This window comes from Cheilinus undulatus, linkage group 14 (genome assembly GCF_018320785.1).
Source record: "Cheilinus undulatus linkage group 14, ASM1832078v1, whole genome shotgun sequence".
NCBI classification, from domain to species: domain Eukaryota; kingdom Metazoa; phylum Chordata; class Actinopteri; order Labriformes; family Labridae; genus Cheilinus; species Cheilinus undulatus.
In genome coordinates, this window is record NC_054878.1 from 8,716,410 (window position 1) to 8,738,720 (window position 22,311).

The 22,311-nt window shown below is 39.0% G+C and overlaps 1 protein-coding gene across 4 annotated transcripts; it reads left to right on the forward strand.

The window, feature by feature from the left end:
- Nucleotides 1–1,168: 1,168 nt before the first annotated feature.
- LOC121521536 (V-set and immunoglobulin domain-containing protein 1-like) lies at nt 1,169–20,030 on the forward strand. 4 transcript variants are annotated; one of them, XM_041805612.1, is made up of 11 exons: nt 1,172–1,387; nt 2,941–2,973; nt 4,036–4,076; nt 8,194–8,529; nt 9,880–10,206; nt 13,081–13,161; nt 13,494–13,574; nt 14,221–14,310; nt 17,644–17,742; nt 17,983–18,023; nt 18,141–20,027. In XM_041805612.1, exons 3-11 carry the CDS (start codon nt 4,037–4,039, stop codon nt 18,243–18,245), a joined length of 1,200 nt encoding a protein of 399 aa, XP_041661546.1. In that variant the 5' UTR covers nt 1,172–1,387; nt 2,941–2,973; nt 4,036; the 3' UTR covers nt 18,246–20,027. The 4 variants fall into 4 exon arrangements, with proteins under 4 accessions (XP_041661547.1, XP_041661548.1, XP_041661546.1 ...); XM_041805611.1 differs by lacking the exon at nt 2,941–2,973 and having other exon boundaries at nt 1,173–1,387; nt 18,141–20,025; XM_041805613.1 differs by lacking the exons at nt 2,941–2,973; nt 13,081–13,161 and having other exon boundaries at nt 1,169–1,387; nt 18,141–20,030.
- Nucleotides 20,031–22,311: the final 2,281 nt, after the last annotated feature.

Consider the following 22,311-nt stretch of genomic DNA (forward strand, 5'->3'; position numbering starts at 1 on the left):
GATTATAAGTTTTATTTTATATTTTGACCTTTCAAACTCAGGATTTTGACTTTCTAATAAATTTGCCATTATAAAACATTATTTTTCAATTTCAATTTTGTGTTTTGACCTTTTTCAACCACTAAATATATTTTTCTCAGATTGTCAGCCTTTAAACTTATCTTTTTAAATTTCAAAATTATCGGTCATATTTTATTACTGGTGAAATAAGGTTGACAGTTTCTGGTAGAAAGGTGGCCCTGTTAGGCCCTCAGGTTAGACCTGAATCCAGAATCCAGCTCCTGCTGTGTTTGAGTTTGACACCCCTGCTGTAAGGTAAGTCATTTAATACTTCTCAGCAGGCAATAATGACTTTCCTTCTGAGTACAGAGTGAACAAAAAACACAAAACAGCTCCAACCCAAACCTGAACCCACCCATGGAGTCCCACCTGAAAATATATGTGGAAAATTTATTTATTAAGCTCTGCAGAAAGGAGATCACTGGGTGCCAAATCTTCTCATTTTTTTGTATTTTAACATAAATCTTTCAAAGTGAAGAATTTCAGTCAATCACAATAGACAGTTCTCTCCTCTTCCAAAATAGGAGACTGAGACTGACATTCAGCTTTGTTGTTAATTGTTCAATCTCTACTGTTTCTGATGCTTTTTGTTCCTGCCCAATTGGCATCAATGTAAGGTTTAGTTCTGATCTGATTCTTTATCTCTGTCTCATCTCTGATCTTCATGGTCTAGGTTTTTGGTCAAGTTTTTGTTAAACTTGATTAATCTGCCAAACAGTTAGGGGGTTTGGAGGACGCCTGGTCAGGTTTATCCCTGTCTAAAGATTGTTGTATGATATGAAACATTTAATATTCAAAACAGGAAATCAGAGAAGGTATAGTACCTGATGACGGACCCAAACCTGGACCATCCATCGTCTTTCCAGCGTTAACAGGATCTAACAGAGATATGACTGTGACAGGCTGCAGCACATGCAGGAGCTTCATATGACTGGTTGGGGGTTTGCTGTCTTGCTCATGGGCCCCTCTGTAGTACACAAGAAGTGAACCAGCACCCTAACCACTAAACTTAAGTCCTTACAGGCCAACCAGCTGCTGCCTCATTGAGCTATAACACAAAACATATCCATATTTGGTCACTTACAGTCAGCCTGCTGACCACTGATAACAGCCTGGGCTTAAGACAGAAACCACAGAGCTGGGTTTCTCTTTGGGTCGTCGTGGTGTCTGATGACCTGTGGGTGCGGTTAAATAATCTTTAATACTACTACCTTTTACTCTCCTGACCTCTTAACCACACCTTGATTTATTTATCGACCACAGCAGTTTCATCTGAGGGTGACGGACTAAGAGAGGCCGAATTCAGACCAGTATCAGAGTGCATCAGGTATGTGACAAATATAGGGAATTGGACATTTTTGTACTGGTGTCAGCATCCTGAGTGAGCATTGGTATACACTATATGATGAACTGTTCCTATTTCACAATGCATTGTGTAAAGCAGTGAACAGCCGATGGTCCCTAGTACAGCAATATTTACCATCATGCATCATGGTTTGAAGTTTTGACAAAAAGAAAGACTGAGGAGAGGAGCACAGGAACAAAGGACAGTTTACTTTGTGGATGTTTTTTTAACCATATCATATATTACTGTATATCCTTTATTTCTTGTCAAGACTAAGTGTTTGTGCAAGATGTCCTGCATGAACACTGAGTTTGAAAGTGATTGGAACTGTACTTTAAAATTGCAGCAGCTTTATGATTAAACTCAGATGAGAATTCTTGCATGAATTTAACTAAGCTAGGAAACTTACCAGCCTGGAAAGTGAGGCTTCTGAAGAGACCTGAAAATCACTGTCCACCCACGGTCCCCATCCAACCTGACTGAGCTTAAGAGGATTAGAAAAGAAAAATGGCAGAAAATTCCTCAATCCTGTCAGCAAAGCTTGTTGGATCATATTCAAAAAGACTCGAGGCTGTCACTGCTGCCAAAGGTTCTTCAACTAAGTACTGACTAAAGAGTCTGAATTATGTGTGTCAATGTGATTTTTCAGGTTTTATTTTTAATGAATTTAAAACAATTTATAAAATTCTGTTTTCACTTTGTCATTGTAGGCTACTGAGTTTCTGTATGATTCTGGTAAATACAGTTGCAAGAAAAAGTATGTGAACCCTTTGGGATTTTTTAGATTTCTGCATAAATTGGTCATATAATGTGTTCTGATCTTCATCTTAGTCACAACAATAAACAAACACAGTCTGCTTAAACTAATACCACACAAAAAAACTGGTATGTTTTCATTTTTTTATTGAACAAAACATGTAAACATTCACAGTGCAGGGTGGAAAAAGTATGTGAACCTTTGGATTTAATAACTGGTTGACCCTCCTTTGGCAGCAATAACCTCAACCAAACGTTTCCTGTAGTTGCAGATCAGACCTGCACAACTGTCAGGAAGAATTTCAGACCATTCCTCTTTACAAAACTGTTTCAGTTCAGCAATATTCTTGGGATGTCTGGTGTGAATCACTCTCTTGAGGTCATGCCACAGCATCTCAGTTGGGTTGAGGTCAGGACTCTGACTGGGCCACTCCAGAAAGCGTATTTTCTTCTGTTGAAGCCATTCTGTTGTTGATTTACTTCTATGCTTTGGGTCGTTGTCCTGTTGCATCACCCATCCTCTGTTGAGCTTCAGTTGGCGGACAGATGGTCTTAAGTTTTCCTGCAAAATGTCTTGATAAACTTGGGAATTTATTTTTCCATCAATGACAGCAATCCATCCAGGCCCTGAGGCAGCAAAGCAGCCCCAAACCATGATGGCCCCTCCACCATATTTCACAGTTGGGATGAGGTTTTGATGTTGGTGTGCTGTGCCTTTGTTTCTCATATTGTTGTGTGTTCTTTCCAAACAACTCAATTTTGGTTTCATCTGTTCACAGAATATTTTGCCAGTAGTGCTGTGGAACATCCAGGTGCTCTTTTACAAACTTCAAACGTGCAGCAATGTGTTTTTTGGACAGCGGTGACTCCCTCCGTGGTGTCCTCCCATGAACTCCATTCTTGTTTAATGTTTTACTTATTGTAGATTTGTCAACACAACTGTTAGCATGTGCCAGAGATTTCTGTAAGTCTTTAGCTGACACTCTGGGATTCTTCTTCACCTCATTGAGCACTCTGCGCTGTGCTCTTGCAGTCATCTTTACAGGACAACCACGCCTAGGGAGAGTAGCAACAGTGCTGAACTTTCTCCATTTGTAGACAGTCTGTCTTACCCTGGACACATGAACATCAAGGCTTTTAGAGATACTTTTGTAACCCGTTCGAGCTTCATGAAAGTCAACAATTCTTTATTGTAGTTCTTCTGAGAGCTCTTTTGTGCCAGGCATGGTTCACATCAGGCAATGCCTCTTGAGAACAGCAAACTCAAAACTGGTGTGTGTTTTTATAGGGCAGGGCAGCTTTAACCAACACATCCAATCTCGTCACATTGATTGGACTCCAGGTTGGCTGACTCCTGGCTCCAATTAGCCCCTGGGAGAAGTCATTAGCCTAGCGGTTCACATACTTTTTCCAGCCTGCACTGTGAGTGTTTAAATGGTTTGATCAATAAAAACATGAAAACATATCATTTTTTGTGCGGTATTAGTTTAGGCAGACTATGTTTGTCTATTGTTGTGACTTAGATGAAGATCAGAACACATTTTATGACCAATTTATGCATAAATCCCAAAGAGTTCACATACTTTTTCTTGCAACTGTATGTACAATATGATAACTGAAGCAGGCAGCCACTGGGGTTGAACTTTTTTAGTTCTAACAAAATGCACCTATCATTGTTTATCTTCATTTCCTTTTTTGAAACATCTCTGTTCCTTAAACTGAGACAAACCCAGGTTATTAAACTGTGATGCAGAAGTAATAGTTATTTAAGACAGTGACTTAAAGTGAACCATATGTCTCCATCAGAGATACTTAAGTAGAAGGGCAGAAATCTTCAGTCAGATTATTTATCGCCTCCCTCTGTATAATCTCAGGATGAAGATCCACCAGGTTGTCTTCTTGCTCTACTTATCAGGTAAGGACTCATAAACAGAATACATTGGTGATGTTATTGTTTAAAAAATAATTATTATTATTTGATTATTTATTATTATAAATAATAACAGTATTAATCACAATAATAATAATTATAATTGTGATTAATACTGAAGCATTCACTGAAAAAATATGTTGTGGTATTTCCTCAGAAAAACCTCTGTTAGTCTTCCCATACAAGAGAAATTCTCAGACATAAGTTTCCTTTACTAAATAACTGGGGTAAACCTCGTTTATATTTATGAATGTTTTCATTTTTGATCATTTTTAATTCAACTCAGTTTGCATCTAATGGCAATTCCTACCTTAAACAGATGGCTTTTCAGGGTTATTCAACATGTTTTAAATGATATATAAGCGATTTATTGAACTAATATTTATGTTGTATTTTATTCTCAAGATCATATTATATTTTTATATGAACTGGCCCACCAGTATGAGGTCTGCAGATTCCCTCTACGTAGACTGAAAATGTGAAATTAACATTGATGATTTCAAATGCCCTTTTTAAGTCATACAAAAATAGAAAACGTTAAATCAGTAGATAAAAAGTCAGGAATGTTGGAAACAGAAAAGAAAATAAATAACAAGGGCTGCAAGCAGTACTGAAGGGCCCTCGCACCATGGCGCAGGTCGGGGTGTGGCACAGCTGCCCATTAGTGGCAACAGAGGGGTGTTAGCAAACCCTTGCATTGTGCTGCAGCATGGCAGAGAGACCATGGAGATGGTCCTTTGAGTCTCATCATGTAAAAAAAAAATCATTAATGTGCACTTTTTTATGAGGTAATACTGCCCCTCAACAGTAGGTGGCAGAGTGACAAAGGTGGATGTTGATATGTTTAAGTGATCAGGAAGGACTATTTGTCATGAAGAAAAAAAATTGGACATTCAATTTTGATGTGCTACTGGTGTCTTACAATAGGTGGCGCAACAGCAAAACCATTAAATTAACATTGAAATCTGCAGAGAGGCAAACCCTGATCCTGATCATTTCATTTTAGACTTACACCCACTTCCTGCTTCATGGCAAAGAATCAAAATGGCCGCCATGGCCACTGGGGCATCGGGAAATGAGACTTGTCAATGTTGGGACTGATATTGAGGAACTCAAGTCAAAACCAGAACATGATAGGTTCAACACAGTAAGAATAATACAGAAATGACCCACGTCCTGTCCAATGGTGAAGGATCAAAATGGCCGACATGGCTGCTGCGGCATCTGTTAATGAAACATGTCAATGTCGGAACAGATATAGAGAACTTCAGCTCAATGACATGTATGCATGACAGGTTCCAAAAAAAAAAAAAGAAAAAAAAAATGAAAGAAGACTGCGCTGACAAAGTGCTGATATTGACTTATAGATGTATTCAGGACTAATGTGTGATTATCCATGTGAAGTTTGGTGATGACTGACATAAGCAGTAAAAAGTTATAAAGGATTATTGTGTAATTTTTACTGTAAAAAACACACAAAAAAATTGTGTAAAATGGGGCCCCTATTAAGACCACACCCCATAAAAAGTCAGTTAGCACAATGTTTGATCTCCAGGTGGTCTAGTTTATGACAAAAAATTCTGAGTCCATCAGATAAAAACCCTCAGACGAGATCACTCAAATGTGAAATGTGTGCTTTTGCGAAAATGCCAAAATTTGACCAAAAGTGGTTTGTAGTTCTGTTCCTGTACATTTTAGAGGATGGTCATAATGTAATTTTTTGTTCGTCTCATCATGATACATACGTGAACCAATTTTGGTGCATGTAGATGTTACCCACGGGCAGCCCTATCTCTCTTTGGGCCCCGCCCAGTGGCGACTGCCTGATAGATTTGTGAATTTCCACCACCAGGTTGTTATTTCTCACGGGGGGACAATTTTGGGTAAAGTTTGGTGATTTTTTGAGCGTGTTAAGGCCCCCAAATTAGCGGTTTCACAGTCAGGAAAGGAATAATAATACCAGCTACATAGGGTCCTCGCACCAAGGTCGGTGCTCGGGCTCTAATAAAGAAATCAGCTGAAATTTTGCATTGATCAGCATCTTTTGAAAAGACACATTGCACAGGGACTGTAAAAGCGTTGGTTTAATTTCTAAATTTGTATCTGATTTAACAGTCAGATTCACACCACACAGCGAATGAACACCAGTGTTGGGTAGCGTTACTTTTGAAACTAACTCGTTAGATTACTGCATTACCTACTTATAAAAGTAATGCGTCAGAGTACTTTTGCATTGCTAAATATTAAAACCTTTTAGCCAATCGTTCCACTCAGCAGTTGTAAAAATTTACAGCCCATAATCTGTGTCTTTGCAGCCTGGGAACAGACAGGAAAACCTTTACATCTCTTTAACATGCTCACAATCTGACAACAAGCTGAGCAGAGGCAGACAGAATCACTCAAACACTGTGCATGATAACAGGGCGTAATTGGAACAGCTGAACAGCTGATTCAATGAAAGCAAATGGAACTTTTCAACTTAAGTTTCACCGTGATGCTGTTCTTGTCCCTTTCATCCAAAATCCATCATAATGGGGATAATTCCACCGTGGCCTGCTGTCTTCTCTGTAATCTCGCTTGCTCAACAAGCTAACAATGCCTGCGTAATGGCACAGAATGTTTTACCTTCCATTGGCACGTGCCAACGTGACTACAGGAAGAGAGAAGGACAAACAGAGCAGATGCTTCAAGGAGTTTCTTTTTTGTCTTTCTCTCTTTTTGAAGCTACAGAAGAGAGGAAATTTGGAATTTTTCTTTCAGTAACAGATTTTTTTTTTGAAAATGTAACTAATAACGGAATTAATACTAATACTCGTTACTCCAAAAAAGTAATCTGAGTACTCTAACAGATTACTTTGTAACGCGTTACCCCCAACACTGCTGAACACTAAGTAGAAAACTTGCGTACACGATTTTAGACCTGGTGTGGGATATGAGCATAACGTAAACTCTTGCTGTGATAAACTCTGTGCATGAGTGTACAGCAAATTTTCTGGCATAGGCAGATTTGATAAATGAGGGCCAATTAAAAATTAGACTGCTTCCTTGGGGGATATCATGATTAAAATCATGAAACAAACAAGCACATTAAACTGTCTGTTCTAAAGATAGGAGCTAAACCAGTCTAAAACATGGTCAGAGAGATCAGCCCATATAGTCTACTGATTAAAATGTCATGGTCAGTTGTGTTAAATGTTGCATTTATGTCTAAAAGAATGAGGTCTGCCATAATGTTTTTTTTAAATCTAAAATAATTTAAACATCATTTCAGCAGGGTGGTCTCTATGCTGGGGTTTATTCTGAAGTGAGTCTCAAATGCTGTTGTGGGTTTGATTCAAAAGTTCTCCTCTAAAACAGAAGGTTATAAATCAGTCTGTAATTATTGAACTCTGACAGATGTAGACTGTTTTATTCTAAGGAAAGGTTTTATGATGGAGGTTTATGGTGCTGAAGCGAAGAAGCCAGTGCTGAAGGGAAGAAGCCAGTACTCAGAGGTGTATTTATAATCCTTGCTATTTTACATGAGAGGCTAATGTAGCAGGATTTAAACAGACTGGTTGGGATGGGATCCAAAGGACATGAGGAGGGCTTCATCCTGTCCCTTATGGCATCTTCTGCCATACAGCTGGGCAGGGCGGGGTGGGGCGGGGCAGGAGTATGAGTGGTTTCATTAAAATACTTTTCTTAAATTTTCACATTTAAGAGTTGAGTATGTGTCAATATTCATTGATTTAAGATTTGCTAGAATAATCTTAGAGAAATGGTCTTGGTCTCTCTTTTCTGACTGCATCATTGAAAATACAAGCTTATTTAAAAATGTTGCAATTGCTTCTCAGCTTTCCTGCATTTTCTGTTTAACTGAGCGATAGCAGCAGTTTCCATGGTGGGTTTTGGATTATTTTTTTCTTTTTGTTCCTGCAGGAGCTTCTGTGTCAACTTAGAATCCGGGTTAATCATTAAAATCATTGACAAGATCATTAAGGGAGCTAAATGAGTAATACTGCTGTATAACTTAACCATCAACACCTGATGAGACTTGCAGTCTACCCTACAGAAAGTTCTGGCTGTCAGTACTGATGCTGATTCTCTGATTTTCCTACAGCTCTGTGTCCTGTCACTGCTAAACTCAACATCTACACTGGAGCTACAGGAGGAAATGGGAGCATCGCCTGTAGTTTCTCAAAGCAATATGACTGGAAGTTCTTCTGTAAAAACGAATGTGAAGGAGAGGATATTCTTGTTAAAACAGACGGTGTCAAAGCTGTGAATGGCAGATTCAGAGCTAGTTACCAAGAGGTGTCTAAATCAGGCACAAAGAGCACTTTAAGCGTGACCATCACAAACCTGAAGAAGTCAGACTCAGGACGCTACAGGTGTGGGCTCGGAGGGGCCGACGCTCCACAGTCTAACAGTGATTTTATGGTCAGAGTTGTTGATGGTGAGTTTGAACTCAATTTTAAAATGTTACGTTTCTTCATAATAACAGTTATATGTAATGGCTGAGTGTAGATTAATAGTTATTTTAGCCTGCAGGATTGATGACACCTGGAGCAGTTTGAACCTCACAAAGTTGATGGACCGTCCAAATTTGTCATCTTGAGGATCCATCCTCCGAAGCTTCAATCTGATACTCTTGTTCCTGGTCAGAGAATGACCATACCAATCAGAATCATTTGAAAATCCATTACCATAAACAATAGAATATTATGAAACAGTATTATTTCAGTATACACAACCACAATCTTGGGGAAGACTGCTGACTTGACTATTGCTCAGAAGACCATGATTGACAGTCATTGAGTGATGCATATTCAGCATCCAGCTATGCTTTATCAAGTCCAGACTCAACGCTAATTGTGGACTTTGTTCATTTTGGTTCAGAATCTGCCTCTCAATTGGCTGTCATACACACGTGACTTTTGCAACACCTACCGCGCACGATCTACAAATGTGTACTCAGATCCATAAGCGTAAGGACTGGGTCTGTTGCCCTCAGCGCAGGCTCACAGGCAATAATAATAATAATAATAATAATGATATCTTGAATTTATACAGCGCCTTTCAAGAAACCCAAGGACACGTTACAGGAACACACAGACATGGACAAATTATGTGAGGGGTAGGATGAGTGTAAGGGGTGGTTTAGTGAAGACTGTAGGCTGTGGTGAACAGGTGGTGCTTGAGACGTTTTTTGAAAATGTCCAGCAAGGCTGCCTCCTCATCGCATAGGCCTCACACAGAAGGCAGCAGTTAAGATTTAATAACGGCTCAATATAGCATCAACATGAAAGGAGAAATATTATTGTATTATACTGTTATTATTCATATTTTTATTGAAAGAGTGAAGAAAATATTGACTTCCTTTTCTCCAAAACCATATCGTAGCAGTGGTTGAATTGTCATCTCTACCAGACAGGGGTTCATCGTGTTCTATTTTTAGACAGAAATCACCATAATGACGCTGTATGAGCCAGGTGATCGATAGAGTGGTCTGTAACATTTAAATTTATATTAATAACAGGTGAAGGGAAAGATTGCCGTTCTTAAACAGATACGGTAAATGGCACTGAACAATGCTGATACATTTAAATAACATTACAACGCAGTTGTGAGTGAGTAAAAAAAAGCAACGCTTTCCTCCCGAAGAGGCAAGCAAATGGTGCTGCAGGAAACGCAACAGCCCTGCTTGATAGAAGACTTCGTGTATAGGGTTAGCTATAGAGGATTATTTATTATCTAGACCTTAGAGAAGCTAATTAAGCTACTGTTCATCTTTATTTCTCCTCAGATCCAATTCAGGGAAACTCGTACTTTGCTGGTACAAAGGTTGAAGGGGAACACTATACACGTGGATGCAGTGGTGATCCTGTCCCTGGAGGTTGGATGTTCCTCTGTAGGGGAGACTGTGTTAAAGAAGAAGACATTCTCATTGAAACCAATACCAGCGATGCTCAGAGTGGCAGATACCGCCTTGAATATAGAACTAAGTCTCTGTATGGGCTGTACGTGACCATCTCAAACTTGACCAGGTCTGACACTGGATGGCACAGGTGTGGTTACGGCAGAGCCCTGTCTACAGTTTCATATCAAGACTTTCCTCTCATCGTCATTTTTGGTGAGTGTTGTTGTTGTGTGATTGTTGTACATTTGTGAGTGATGGTTTAGGAGGGAAGAAGCTGATTCTGAGACATGAACAAAACCTCCTGTTACTGACAAAATCAGCATACAGTATACAAGCTAGTTGAGTGTGCTTAAACCAGAAGAGAACAACCGTGTCTTCAGAGCCAGTGTAATTCACAATAAATAAACAGTAGAGCTGTTAATAAATCAATAAATCTACTGATCAGATGCCCAAACCACCTCAACTGGCTCCTTTCAATGTTCTACTCCTAGTTCTCTACAGATGTCTGAACTCCTCCTGTCTCTAAGTCTGAGCCCAGACACCTTCCAAAGAAAATTCCTTTTGGCTGCTTGTATGTGGCGTCACATTCTTTTGGTCATTACCCAGAGTTAACCCTCGGTCCCTACTATGTCCGTTTTGAGGACATTCATCATTTTTATAATCGTTTTTTTTTTTTTTTTTTTGAGTTAATAGTCACATTTTATAGATTGAGGCATCAAATTTGGCCAAAGTTATCATTTTTCTTCATATTAAAAAAAATTGTAAAAAATGAAAACCGTGTCACCCATAGAACACCCGTGACGCAAAATAGCTAGATCCAGCCTTGTTTGTCTGAAATCAGACACACAGACTTCCATTAAAAACACGTTTTTTGACTGTGTGTCTAGGGCACCAAAACATCTTATAGCACCCATTTTTTTTTTGCTGTCAGTCGATCACCAGGGATCTAAATTTCACCATTCAACAGTGCAACACACCATTTTAACCCTTTCAGCAGCGCAGACATGGTTTTCCTTCCATGTGCTCAGAGTGTTCGGAGCGCTATTTCACCCGCTAAACATCATCAGAATTAAATGAACCGATTCATGCCACTAGATATGGATGTCTGAGAATGGGCTAGATGTGTAAGGAAAAGTTTGTGGGCTCCTACGTATGTGATCGGGTGCGAATCTGCATGTATGTTTACAAGCAAACATGCCATAAGTGTTTACATTAGGATATGTTACCTGTGGATTCTGCAGCCTAGGACTAAGAAAGAGGGACATTTGGACAATTTTAACTTTGCTCTCACTTCATAGCAAGTGGGTTTACAAGCATGAGGATGCACGGGTCCTTTCGATCAATAGGTAAGAATGTATCAAATCTCAAAGATGCAGTACATTTATATCTGCGCGTAAGTGGCATATTTGTGGTCACATTTTGGTTAGAGGTGGAAATGCATGTGTTCGTGGTTCATATCCTAACTATATCCTCTGATTCTTTATGCCTGTACATAAAATAAACCTAACATGAACAAATGCATTCACTCACATTAGATTTGGTAGAGGAGGAGGCGCGAGAAAAGGAGGGTAAAACTGGCGTGTTTTAAGCACAGATGGACTCATCTGTTTAGCATGGACAAATCCAAGTCATAGGCATAGTGTACAATAACTGGCATAAAAGGGGTGTAACATTGATTTTTTTTTTTTTTTTCAGTAGTCAGGGTTGAAGTTGTTGAAGAGATCTGAAGCAGTGAAAGTTTTTAAAAAAGTTGAAAAATTAGTATTTTACTAACACCTTTCTGCATGTCCGTTTTCGGACAAACAAGGGTGGATGTAGCTAAAATATGGCATTCGGCAATACAGAAAAAATTTCAATGCATCAAAATCAAATTTACTACTCATCATTGGTATGGCCCAGGCTCTATTTATTGAAAAAAATATTTTTTCTAGATCATTTTATATGGGAATTATGGTGTTTTTGTGTTTTTACCATAAAAAAATAGCAGTGACATGGTGTACAATAACTGGCATAAAAAGGTGTAATATTTAATTTTTAAATTTTTTTTTTAGTTGTCAGGGTTGAAGTTGTTGAAGATATTTGAAGCAGTGAAAGTAAAAAAAAAAAAAAAGTTGAAAAATGATTATTTTATTAGCACCTTTCTGCATGTCCGTTTTCAGGACAAACAAGGACAGATGTAGATAAAAATTACAAGGGACCAAGGGTTAATGAACATAGGTGAGGGTTGGTAGGTACAGTCAATTCAGGGGTAAATCAGCTGATTCCTCACCACAATCAACTGGCACAATGCCTGCAGTACTGCTGATGCTGCAAGAGTCACGCCCCCGTTTACCTTCAATCCTGAACAAGAACCAGAGATACTTGAACTCTTTCACCTGAGGCAGAGACTCACTCCCTACCCACAGGGAGCAATTCACCATTTTCCACCCGAAAGCCATGGCCTCAGACTTGGAGGTGCTGACCCTCATCCAGACTGCCTTGCACTCAGCCTTAATCTGCCCTAGCGCCTGCTGGAGGTCCCCAGCAGGGGAAGCCAACAGAACCACATCATCTGCAAAAAGCAGAGGTGGAACCTCTGGCTTTGTACTGAGAACACAGACCCAACTCTAACTTTGGTCATACAAGGACCTAATGGCAGTGGCCCCTGGGGCCCCATATTCATGCAGTACCCCCCACATGACCCCCATGGGCCACAATTGCAAGCGTCCTCCAAGTCAAAAGAAGACAAACTGGATGAGCAAACTCCCATGCTCCCCTAAGGGTAAAGAGGTGGTCCACTTTCCCATGGCCAGGAAGGTATCTGCTCATTCCTCCTGTATCCAAGGTTTCACAATCAGACAGAGCCTGCTTTCCAGCACCATAAAATAAACTTTACCAGGGAGGCTAAGGAGTGTGATACATCAAGAATTCAAGCATACCCTCCAGAAACCACCCCAGTCTCATCTACTTGGGAGAGAACATAGATTAGACTGAAGATCAGGAAATAAATGAGCAGGAACAATGAAATAAAGGCTGATGCTGCAAAAGTTTGGAGCTGGGTTGATTATGATCAGTAAAGTGAACGATTATTCATCAATACTGTTTCAGATCCCAGTACCACTGAGAGTCCAAAGGTGACCACAGAGGAGCTTCCTGCTCCTGTCTCCACCCACAGCTACATCCTTACAGGTGAAACTTCAACTAAAAGCTAGATGTGTATTCATTTTTCAGTAAATCTATACTTTTCTGCAGTCAGGTCCAACCCAGAAATACCATTTAGTGCCCTAGGTGTAATTTTCATTTGCAGCCCACCAACAATATGTGTGCTTCATTTGGATTTTGGTTGTGCTTCTAAACTTCCATTAGTCCTTTTCTTGAAACCACTGTAGGACAGTGAAAAGGAGACTGAAATGGAAAGAATGGGGCAGAAAATATGTAAAAATAGCTGAAACTGCAAATGTTTGGAGCTGGGTTGATTACTATTAATTTAAATTAACGATTCTTCATCAATACCGTTTCAGATCCCAGTACCACTGAGAGTCCCCCAGTGACCACAGAGGAGGTTCCTGCTCCTGTCTCCACCCACAGCTACATCCCAACAGGTGAAACTGCAACTAAAAGTTTTTACATGTTTTCAGTAAATCTGTACTTTTCTGCAGGCAGGGCCAGCTCCTACAATTTTGGCACCCTAAGTGTAATTCCGACCCCCAGTGTGTGTTCTAGGGCTGGGTATTGCCACTTATTTCATGAATCGATTCAATTCTGATTCACAATTTCCTGTATCAGACTCTAAACCCTTTTAGAGGCAAGTGCAGGATAAGTTTCAGGCTGCATGAGTGGCGTAAGTCCAAGACTGGTAGCAAGAGGAGCTGACAGGGGAAGGAAAAGTCACATATTAAAAGATCGATCTTTGGATTATATGAATTAATACCATATTCCTTTTTTAAAGAATCAATCTGAATCAGAGAATTTATTTTTTTTTAACCCAGTCCTAGTGTGTACTTTATTTGGATTTTGGTTGTGCTTCTAAACTTGCATTTTTCCTTTTCTTGAAACTGTTCTCTTTGATTCAGAATGTGTCTGCCTGTGCAGGAATCTGCCCTTCTGGGCCACCATAGGACAGTGACAAGTAGTCAGAAATGGAAAGAATGGGGCAGAAATGATGTAAAATGCTTGAAACTGCAAAGGTTAGAGGCTGTGTTAATTATTATGGGTTCAATTAACAATTATTCATCAATACCATTTCAGATCCCAGTTCCACTGAGAGTCCCCCAGTGACGACAGAGGAGGCTTCTGCTGGTGAAGAGTGTCACCTGCAAAGCAGGAGCCCCCCAACAGGTGAAACTGTAACTAGCATCTAGACCAGGGCTGTCAAACTTCCGGCCCACCAGCAGGTGCCATATGAGACGAAAAGATGGACATTTTAAAAAAATACATTAATTTTCAATATTTACTTACTTAGGTGTTTGAAATATACATTTTCACTAATTTTTCATGATCTATTTATAATATAGAAAAGACAGATCACAGTACAATGCAATAAATGAGTAAATATTTCACATTGAGCTCTCTTTAGAGCAGGTTGGAACATCGTAAAAAAGACGCACAGCAGGGTGCATAGCAGAGCACCTGCTTCATCACCTCAGATTGGCAAACACACTGACCAAAAGACAAGCTGATACAGACTGCATGATTTTTAAGACTGAAGGAGAGGGATTTATTTTGTTTATTCATTTATTTATTTATTAAGATGAAGACCGTAACCACCGTGCACAGCTGCACTTCGCTCTCTCACAGAGTCCGGTCCTGTCTGCACCTCAGTTTTACGGTTTCCTTCCTCGTGCCCTGATGAATATCAGAAGTTTTTGCCTTTTAAAACCAAGCATCTATCCCTGTGGTGCATTGAAGCTGCTCTCAGGATAGCAAATACTTTCCCTGCATAGTTGTCCGTCCAGCCACAAACAGCCACAAACGCAGACATCATATCTTGCTTCTGGCAAGTGACTCAGTTTGATCTCCAGCCTGATATAATCCCTCATTATAATAAATCTGTAATGCCAAACTAATATCAACTAAATGTATTTAAATATGATTTAATTTTTTGTCAACAAGATGTGCAATTATGGTCTTGATCACTTGCGTTAAAGTGGGACATCGTTTATAAATCCTGTAGCATATTTGACTCAAGGGCTTGTCAAATGGTAAAAATTCCTCTCATAACGATAAAACAGATTCTTTATAAATGAACATTTAATCCTGTATATTTATAAAGAATATTCCAGTCTTGTAAGTTTAGAATCAGTGGGTCTTAAAAACGTTAAAAATCTGAAAAAATTGCCATGTGATACAAGGACAGCATATTTATGCCTGACCTGTTTAGATTACTTGCAAGTAAATCCAGTCTTAAATAGCTAATGTATACCCTTGTGTGTGTGTATGTACACTGCCTGGCCAAAAAAAAAGTCACCACCAAAAAAAGGTCACACATTCTAATATTTCATTGGACCGCCTTTAGCTTTGATTACAGCATGCATTCGCTGTGGCATTGTTTTGATAAGCTTCTGCAATGTCACAAGATTTATTTCCATACAGTGTTGCATTTATTTTAATATTGATGATGGGAGAGTCTGACCACAGCGCAAAGCCTTCTCCAGCACATCCCAAAGATTCTCAATGGGGTTAAGGTCTGGACTCCGTGGTGGCCAATCCATGTGTGAAAATGATGTCTCATGCTCCCTGAACCACTCTTTAACAATTTGAGCCCGATGAATCCTGACATTGTCATCTTGGACTATGCCCTTGCCATTAGGGAAGAAAAAAATCCATTGTTTAAGAAATGAGAAGTTACTCATTGCATCAGCTGGGGTTAAATAACTTGTTGCCAGCTGAAAGATAATCGCCCATGCAGTAATTATCCAATAGGAGGCTCGTACCTATTTGCTTAGTTAAATCCAGGTAGCGACTTTTTTTTTTGGCCAGGCAGTGTGTATAAATATATATAAAAACACATACATGTTGCTAAAAAATAGCCCGGCACACAGGACATCTCTTTGGAGCAAATCTGCCCCCTCACCCTGAATGAGTTTGACACCCGTGATCTAGACCTTTGTGTTTACATGCATGGAGAAAACTTGTCTATTTCAGCAGCTCTACAGAACAGTCCTGGTCTCAGGCTAGAACATCCACCTGGAAGTACAGTGGAGGGTCAGGAAGAGGAGCTGGGTGACTCTGTGGTATTTATGTTACAAACAAAGGCTCACCATGAGGCCTAATGACCTTTGACCTCTTAAATCTAATCAGTCCATCAGTATGTGGGCAGGATCATAACAGTAGCATCTGAAGGAAATCCCTATGACCTTTCTTTAGATATCAGGGTTATTGGAGTGGGACAGGCAGACCACCTGAGGACAATAAAATAAGATTCACAGTCAATCTGTGCTCCTGGTTTACTGATCAGAAAACACAGTCTATAGCTGCATTTTCATTACCCTTAGAAATGCACAAAATCTAAATAGTGCAATAAAAAAACTGGTTATGGAAACACCTTAATGTTGAAAAACCTCTCAAATATTGCAAAAAGTTTTTACGCTGTCATGAGGAGGTTTTCAGACATTGCGATACAGAAGTATATTGCAAAAGTGTAATGGAAACACTTTTCTGCATTTACAAGACACAGGACGTGACGTGTGGTGTCACATGACCAGTCACTCTGAGACAACATGGCGCAGTACTGTGTGGATAGAAGAGGAGAAAAGACTTTTCTTAACATCATGCTTATACCCTTATATGTGGCTTTTGCCATACATGTGGACGTTGCCTCTGAAGTACCATCTGTTGCCTCTGTCTTTTCTTCAAAATTACCAGCTTCCCTGCAACAGATTCACGCGAGATGAGACTTTACGAGAATTGCAAGCCTTATTCCCAAAACTCCCTTTAATGGAAACGCATTCAAAGTGTAATTGTACTTTGTCGAAATTTAAGAAATATCATTTTTATTTTGCAAAAAACTGTAATGGAAACCCAGCTAATGATGCCTGTCTGTGGATGGGAAACAGCAGCCGTCTGTTAACAGAGACTTTAAACCCCTAAAACTTGTAGGGGTTGGCTTACTTAATGTTCATGGATTGCTGACCTAACTTTTCTTTGTTGGCTTACTTAATTTCTTAACTGGGTCAGCTTTGTTCAATTTTAGGCTTAAAGTTAACAAAGCCAACCCCTGAAAATTAAGAAGGCCAACCCCTCAAAGTATGTTTGCAAACCCCTGGAAGTTAGGAAAGCTAACCCACAAAGGTTAAGAAATCTGGCCTATGAAAGTTAACAAAATCAGCGCCTGAAGTAATGAAGGCCAACCCCTCAAAGTTGAGAAAGTCAACCCCTTAAATAAAAGAAAGCCAACAACAAAAGTTAAGTAAGTCAATCCATGAATGTTATGTAAGCCAACCTCTGAAAGTTAAGTAAAACCACCAATGAAAGTTAAGAACGCTATGAGGCGATCAATATATATTTAACAAGTCAAACATCTAGACAGATGTTTGATACGTTAAATATGTACGATTCAATCAGGACCAAGAACATTTTCAAAAAGTAAAACTTTCTGTTTCCTGTGGTTCAGGTGCTTCTTAATAGCTCTGACTGTCATAATCAGGTCTTCATGTCTTTAATGTCCCACAGATGGGCTGCTGTACGTGGTCGTGGTTCTGGTCATCATCATCATCGTCTTGGGGCTGGCGCTGACAATAGTTTGTGCTCACAGGAACATCAGACCCCATGGTAAGGAAACAGGAAGAACATAGTGTCTAACTCTTTTAGTTCAACCCTAAACCACATTAAAGTCAGGAAACTCTTTCTATCTGAATATCTTTACATCTCTGTTATATCTGCTTATATCTGCTACTGCAAAGGTTTAGTGAATGTTTCTGATCTCTTCTCTATGAGCTTTCAAGTGTTTAAGTGGGTTTAAATCAGCCACAGACCAGCAGACTCTGATTAAAACTGGTTTCTGTTTCACAGGTTTGAACAGCAGAGTATACAGAGACAGCATGAATGTGGAGGTGACCTCTTTGACGCTTTATTAACCTGATCACTGAGATAAACCAGCATTTGATTTATCAAGTCTAAGGTTAAGAAATGTTGCATTTCCTGACTCTGTTAAAACTCTACTGTTTCAGGTCCCCTCTAATGAGTACCATCTTCCTGTCTCTGGCTGTGAATTGACCGTCTACGATAAATTATGTCCAGCCAAAACAGACCAAAGCGACCCCAACCTCAGCTAAAAACCACAGGATGCTGCTGGGCCTAGTCCCTTGGATATTTACTGAGCCTCTTTCAGCCTGTTCATAGAGAAACAGATCAGATAGAGCTTCAGTCATCAGGAAGGAAATTCAGTTTAATCTAGAACTTGATTGGATAAAAACTCCCCTAAAAACTATCAGACTTAAAACATCTTTGTTCTATCCTAGTCTAGGTCTTTCCAAATGCGAGGTCCAGGTTGTTGTTGAATTGTGGTCCAGACAACAAAAATCTCTTGTCAGTTGTGGTCCAGATCTGTGTTCAATCATGGTCCAGCCTTAAACATCTTCGTTCAGTTGTGGTCCAAAATGAAACATCTTTGTTCAATTATGGTCCAGCTATTTGTTTAATTGTGGTCCGGCTCTGTGGTCAATCATGGTCCAAATCTTTGTTCAGTCAGGGTCCAGATCCTCCGCTATTCAAGGTCCAGAGTTTTTGTTCAATCTTGGTCCAGATCCTTGTTTGATCTTGGTCCAGATCTTTGTACAGCTGTGAGCCAGATCTTTTTGCAGTTGTGGTCCAGATCTTTGTTCAGTCATGGTCCAGACAAAAACATCTTTGTTTAGTTGTGGTCCTAGATAAAACACCTTTATTTTATTGTGGTCCAGATGTTTTGTACAAGCTTGGTCTTTAGGAATGAATAGAAAGAGCATTCAAACTTTAAAGCTCTAAATGGACCTGTATGCTACAGTTATCAGAAAATTTCTACATACATTGAGTACGATCCTTACACTGGCTCTTTCACCAACTGCAGGACACTACTGGACACAAACACCAATCTTTTATAAAAGAGCTATAGTTGTTAAATGTTTAATATATGCTAATTAAACATTTAACAACTATAGCTCTTTTATAAAAGATTGGTGTTTGTGTCCAGTAGTTGTTAAATGTTATATATATGCTAATTATAAAGAATATCTACTTTTAAGGTAAATGATGTACACCCAGTAGGGGGCGCTTTAGCTTTGCCAGAAGGCTACTATGGCCTGGTGAGGCGTTGCTTCAGGGTTACAGAGACAGGGACAGCCACTAGTTTGACTTTTTGAGATTTAGTTACTGAAGAACTTTATTTTTGCAATGTTTTCTTTTGTTATAAAAAGTGTTAATAGCTACAGTATATTTATATGTTGCACCTTTTACTCGTGTTTTGTGAATATATCTGTGTCTCACTTTGGGAGGCTAGCAAAAATAAAAAAGCACCATCAGAGCAATCCTCCAACTATGCCTGTGTTACAACATTGTTTTGTTTTGTTAGGGTTTTTAGGAGAACCCCATGACAGTATTATAATTATTAATTTATCCAGAATTCCTTATTTTCCTCCCAAATAAAAGCAACTCTGTTGGTTGGTTGTTTGCTTTTGGTCTTTTTTTGTTTCACTTTTTTTCTAATTGTTGTTGCACAGGAAACAACCTTGTAAACCCTTGTTTTGATCAGTGCTGTATAAATAAAGTTGTTGTTATTACTAATATTAGCATTGTTAGCATTATTAGCATTCGTAATAGTCACATCTCTATGATGGTGTTGGTTGTCATGATCTGTCAGTGTCTTTGATCAATAATTATCACTTTGTTATGTTAAACTGGAAAATAAGAAGGATACACATTTCAAACACAACCTTAAAGCTTTCATTTAATGTAGGGATGACGACTGAAAGATGTTTAGAGCAAGTCACACTAGAGTAAAGTGTGACAACCAACCCCGTTCTCCCCTTTAAACATGAAAGGACAGATGCCTTGAGGAGATACTTGTTTCTTTCTCTCTTTTTGTGGCCACAGAGGAGAAAGGAAATGGGTGATTTTACAGTAACAGATTACTTTCATGAAAATTGTAACCATTAATGAATTACTTGACTTGTAAAACTAATGTGTCAATGTTTCTCATTACAACAAAAAAAAAAAACATCTCAGGACTCTAAAGCAGGGATGTCAAACTCATTTCGGTCGGGGGCAGGACTGCTCCAATGAGATGTCCTGTGGGCTAGACCATTTTTAGTGACATCATTATGAGCAAAAACTGAAAAATCAGCTGCTGAAATGTTTATAAATGTAAATGAATCAATATTAGATGCAGATGAGTGCTGGGTTTTAACATACAAAAATGCTCATTAGATACTTTGGACAGAGGATCTACCTGCAAGAACCTTAAACAAGTCAGGCGGGATATCATGCCATGTGTTACATGTAGCATGATATTACACAAATACTTTTTTCAGATTTTAACATTTTTATTATCCACTGATGATGAATTTATAAGACTGGAATATTCATTATCAATATGCATTCAGTATGACTGTTAAGGCTTTAAAACAACAAACAGCTGTTGTCCTCAATATCTGATCAGACCCCAAGATTATTTCACCTAACCTGGGATCAGTTTACAGAGTCCAGAGAGAGAGAGAAGATCCTACTGAGATTCATCTCTCCCTGGTGAGCTACTGTGCTGAGTACCAAACTCTTCTCCTGCTGAGTGAAAACAACTTTTCAGCACATGTTCAAGACCCTACAGGCGATGATCTGCATGTCTGTTCAACCAGAATCAGCCTGACATCCCTACACACGCCGTGATCTGGGGCATCTCTGTGCATAATTTTGGATGCCTTTTAGCACTGCTCCAGGGCCTCTCACGTCATCGGACAGGCTGTGTCTGGATTAAGATGAAAATGTCAGTTATAAAGATTTTAATTTTGCTGTTATGAGAGGATTTTTTTAAACAATCTGTTTCTTTAGTTTTTCACAGTTAGTAACAAAGAAAAAGAGAAAAAAATAATACAAATAATAACGCCATAACGCGAGAAAAGCAAAATCAAATAAATCAAGGACAGTTATTGTTTGAGTGTTGTCAATATACAGATTTTACATGAAAATGTGGACAAGTACTTTTTGAAAAGGACAATGCTCTAAATGAGAAAGATACAATGAGATCAATAGTGTTTACAGACTTAAACAAACCCCATGCCGAGTACATAACTTGCTGTTGTAATTGAACATGCTGATACTGTGAGAAAACAAACAAACTGACCCCAGATGCTGTCAAAGACTTCTCGCTTGTCTTTAAGTGAATATGTAATTTTTTCTAAGGGTAAATATACCGACATTTCATAGCCATCGTTTCATACTTGGTCTTCCATATTTTCCCATGTTGATACTATTGTTTTTTTTAGCCTGTAAAAGGCAGAGATCTAAGAAAATTTGTTCTCTGCGTTTCATATTATGGTCTTTTGGATAGATACCAAGAACAAAAAACTTCAGTTCTACTCTTATTTTAAATGAAATAAACTTCTGCATTATCTGTCCCACCTAATCCTAAAATTCTATAACTTTTGGACGTTCCCATTTTCTGGACATTTTTTCTTTTTTTTACACAAATAACAACTGTCAAAGGCCTGACATCATAACCAACAGTATCTGTAAGGCAGGGGTGTCAAACTCAAGGCCCAGGGGCCAAATCCAGCCCGTAGAACAGTTAATTCAGGCCCGAAGAGATGAGATCACATTTCTGTTATAACTGGCTCATCAGTGTGAGGTCTACAGATTTCCTCAAGTATAAAAATGTGAATTTATCCTTGATAATTTAAGATATCCTTGTTAAGTCATAAAATCTGAAAAAGTAAGGAGTAAAAATATTTAGATAAGAAGACAGGAATGGGGGGGGAAAAAATTTTGTTTTTATTTCATATTTTCAATTTAGCATCTCACAATTAGGATTCAAACTCAGGATTTAGGGTGACTGGTTGGGGGTTTGCTGTCTTGTTCATGGGCCCCACTGTAGTACACAAGAAGTGAACCAGCACCCCAACCACTAAACTCAAGTCCTTACAGGCCAACCTGCTGCTGCCTCACTGAGCTATACCACAAAACAGATGCATTTTTGGTCATTTACAGTCAGCCTGCTGACCACTGATAACAGCCTGGGGTTAAAACAGAAACCACAAAGCTGGGTTTCTCTTTGGGTCGTGGTGGCATCTGATGAGCTGTGGGTGCGGTTAAATAATCTTAAATACTACTTCCTTTTTCTCTCATGACCTCTTAACCACACCTTGATTTATTTAT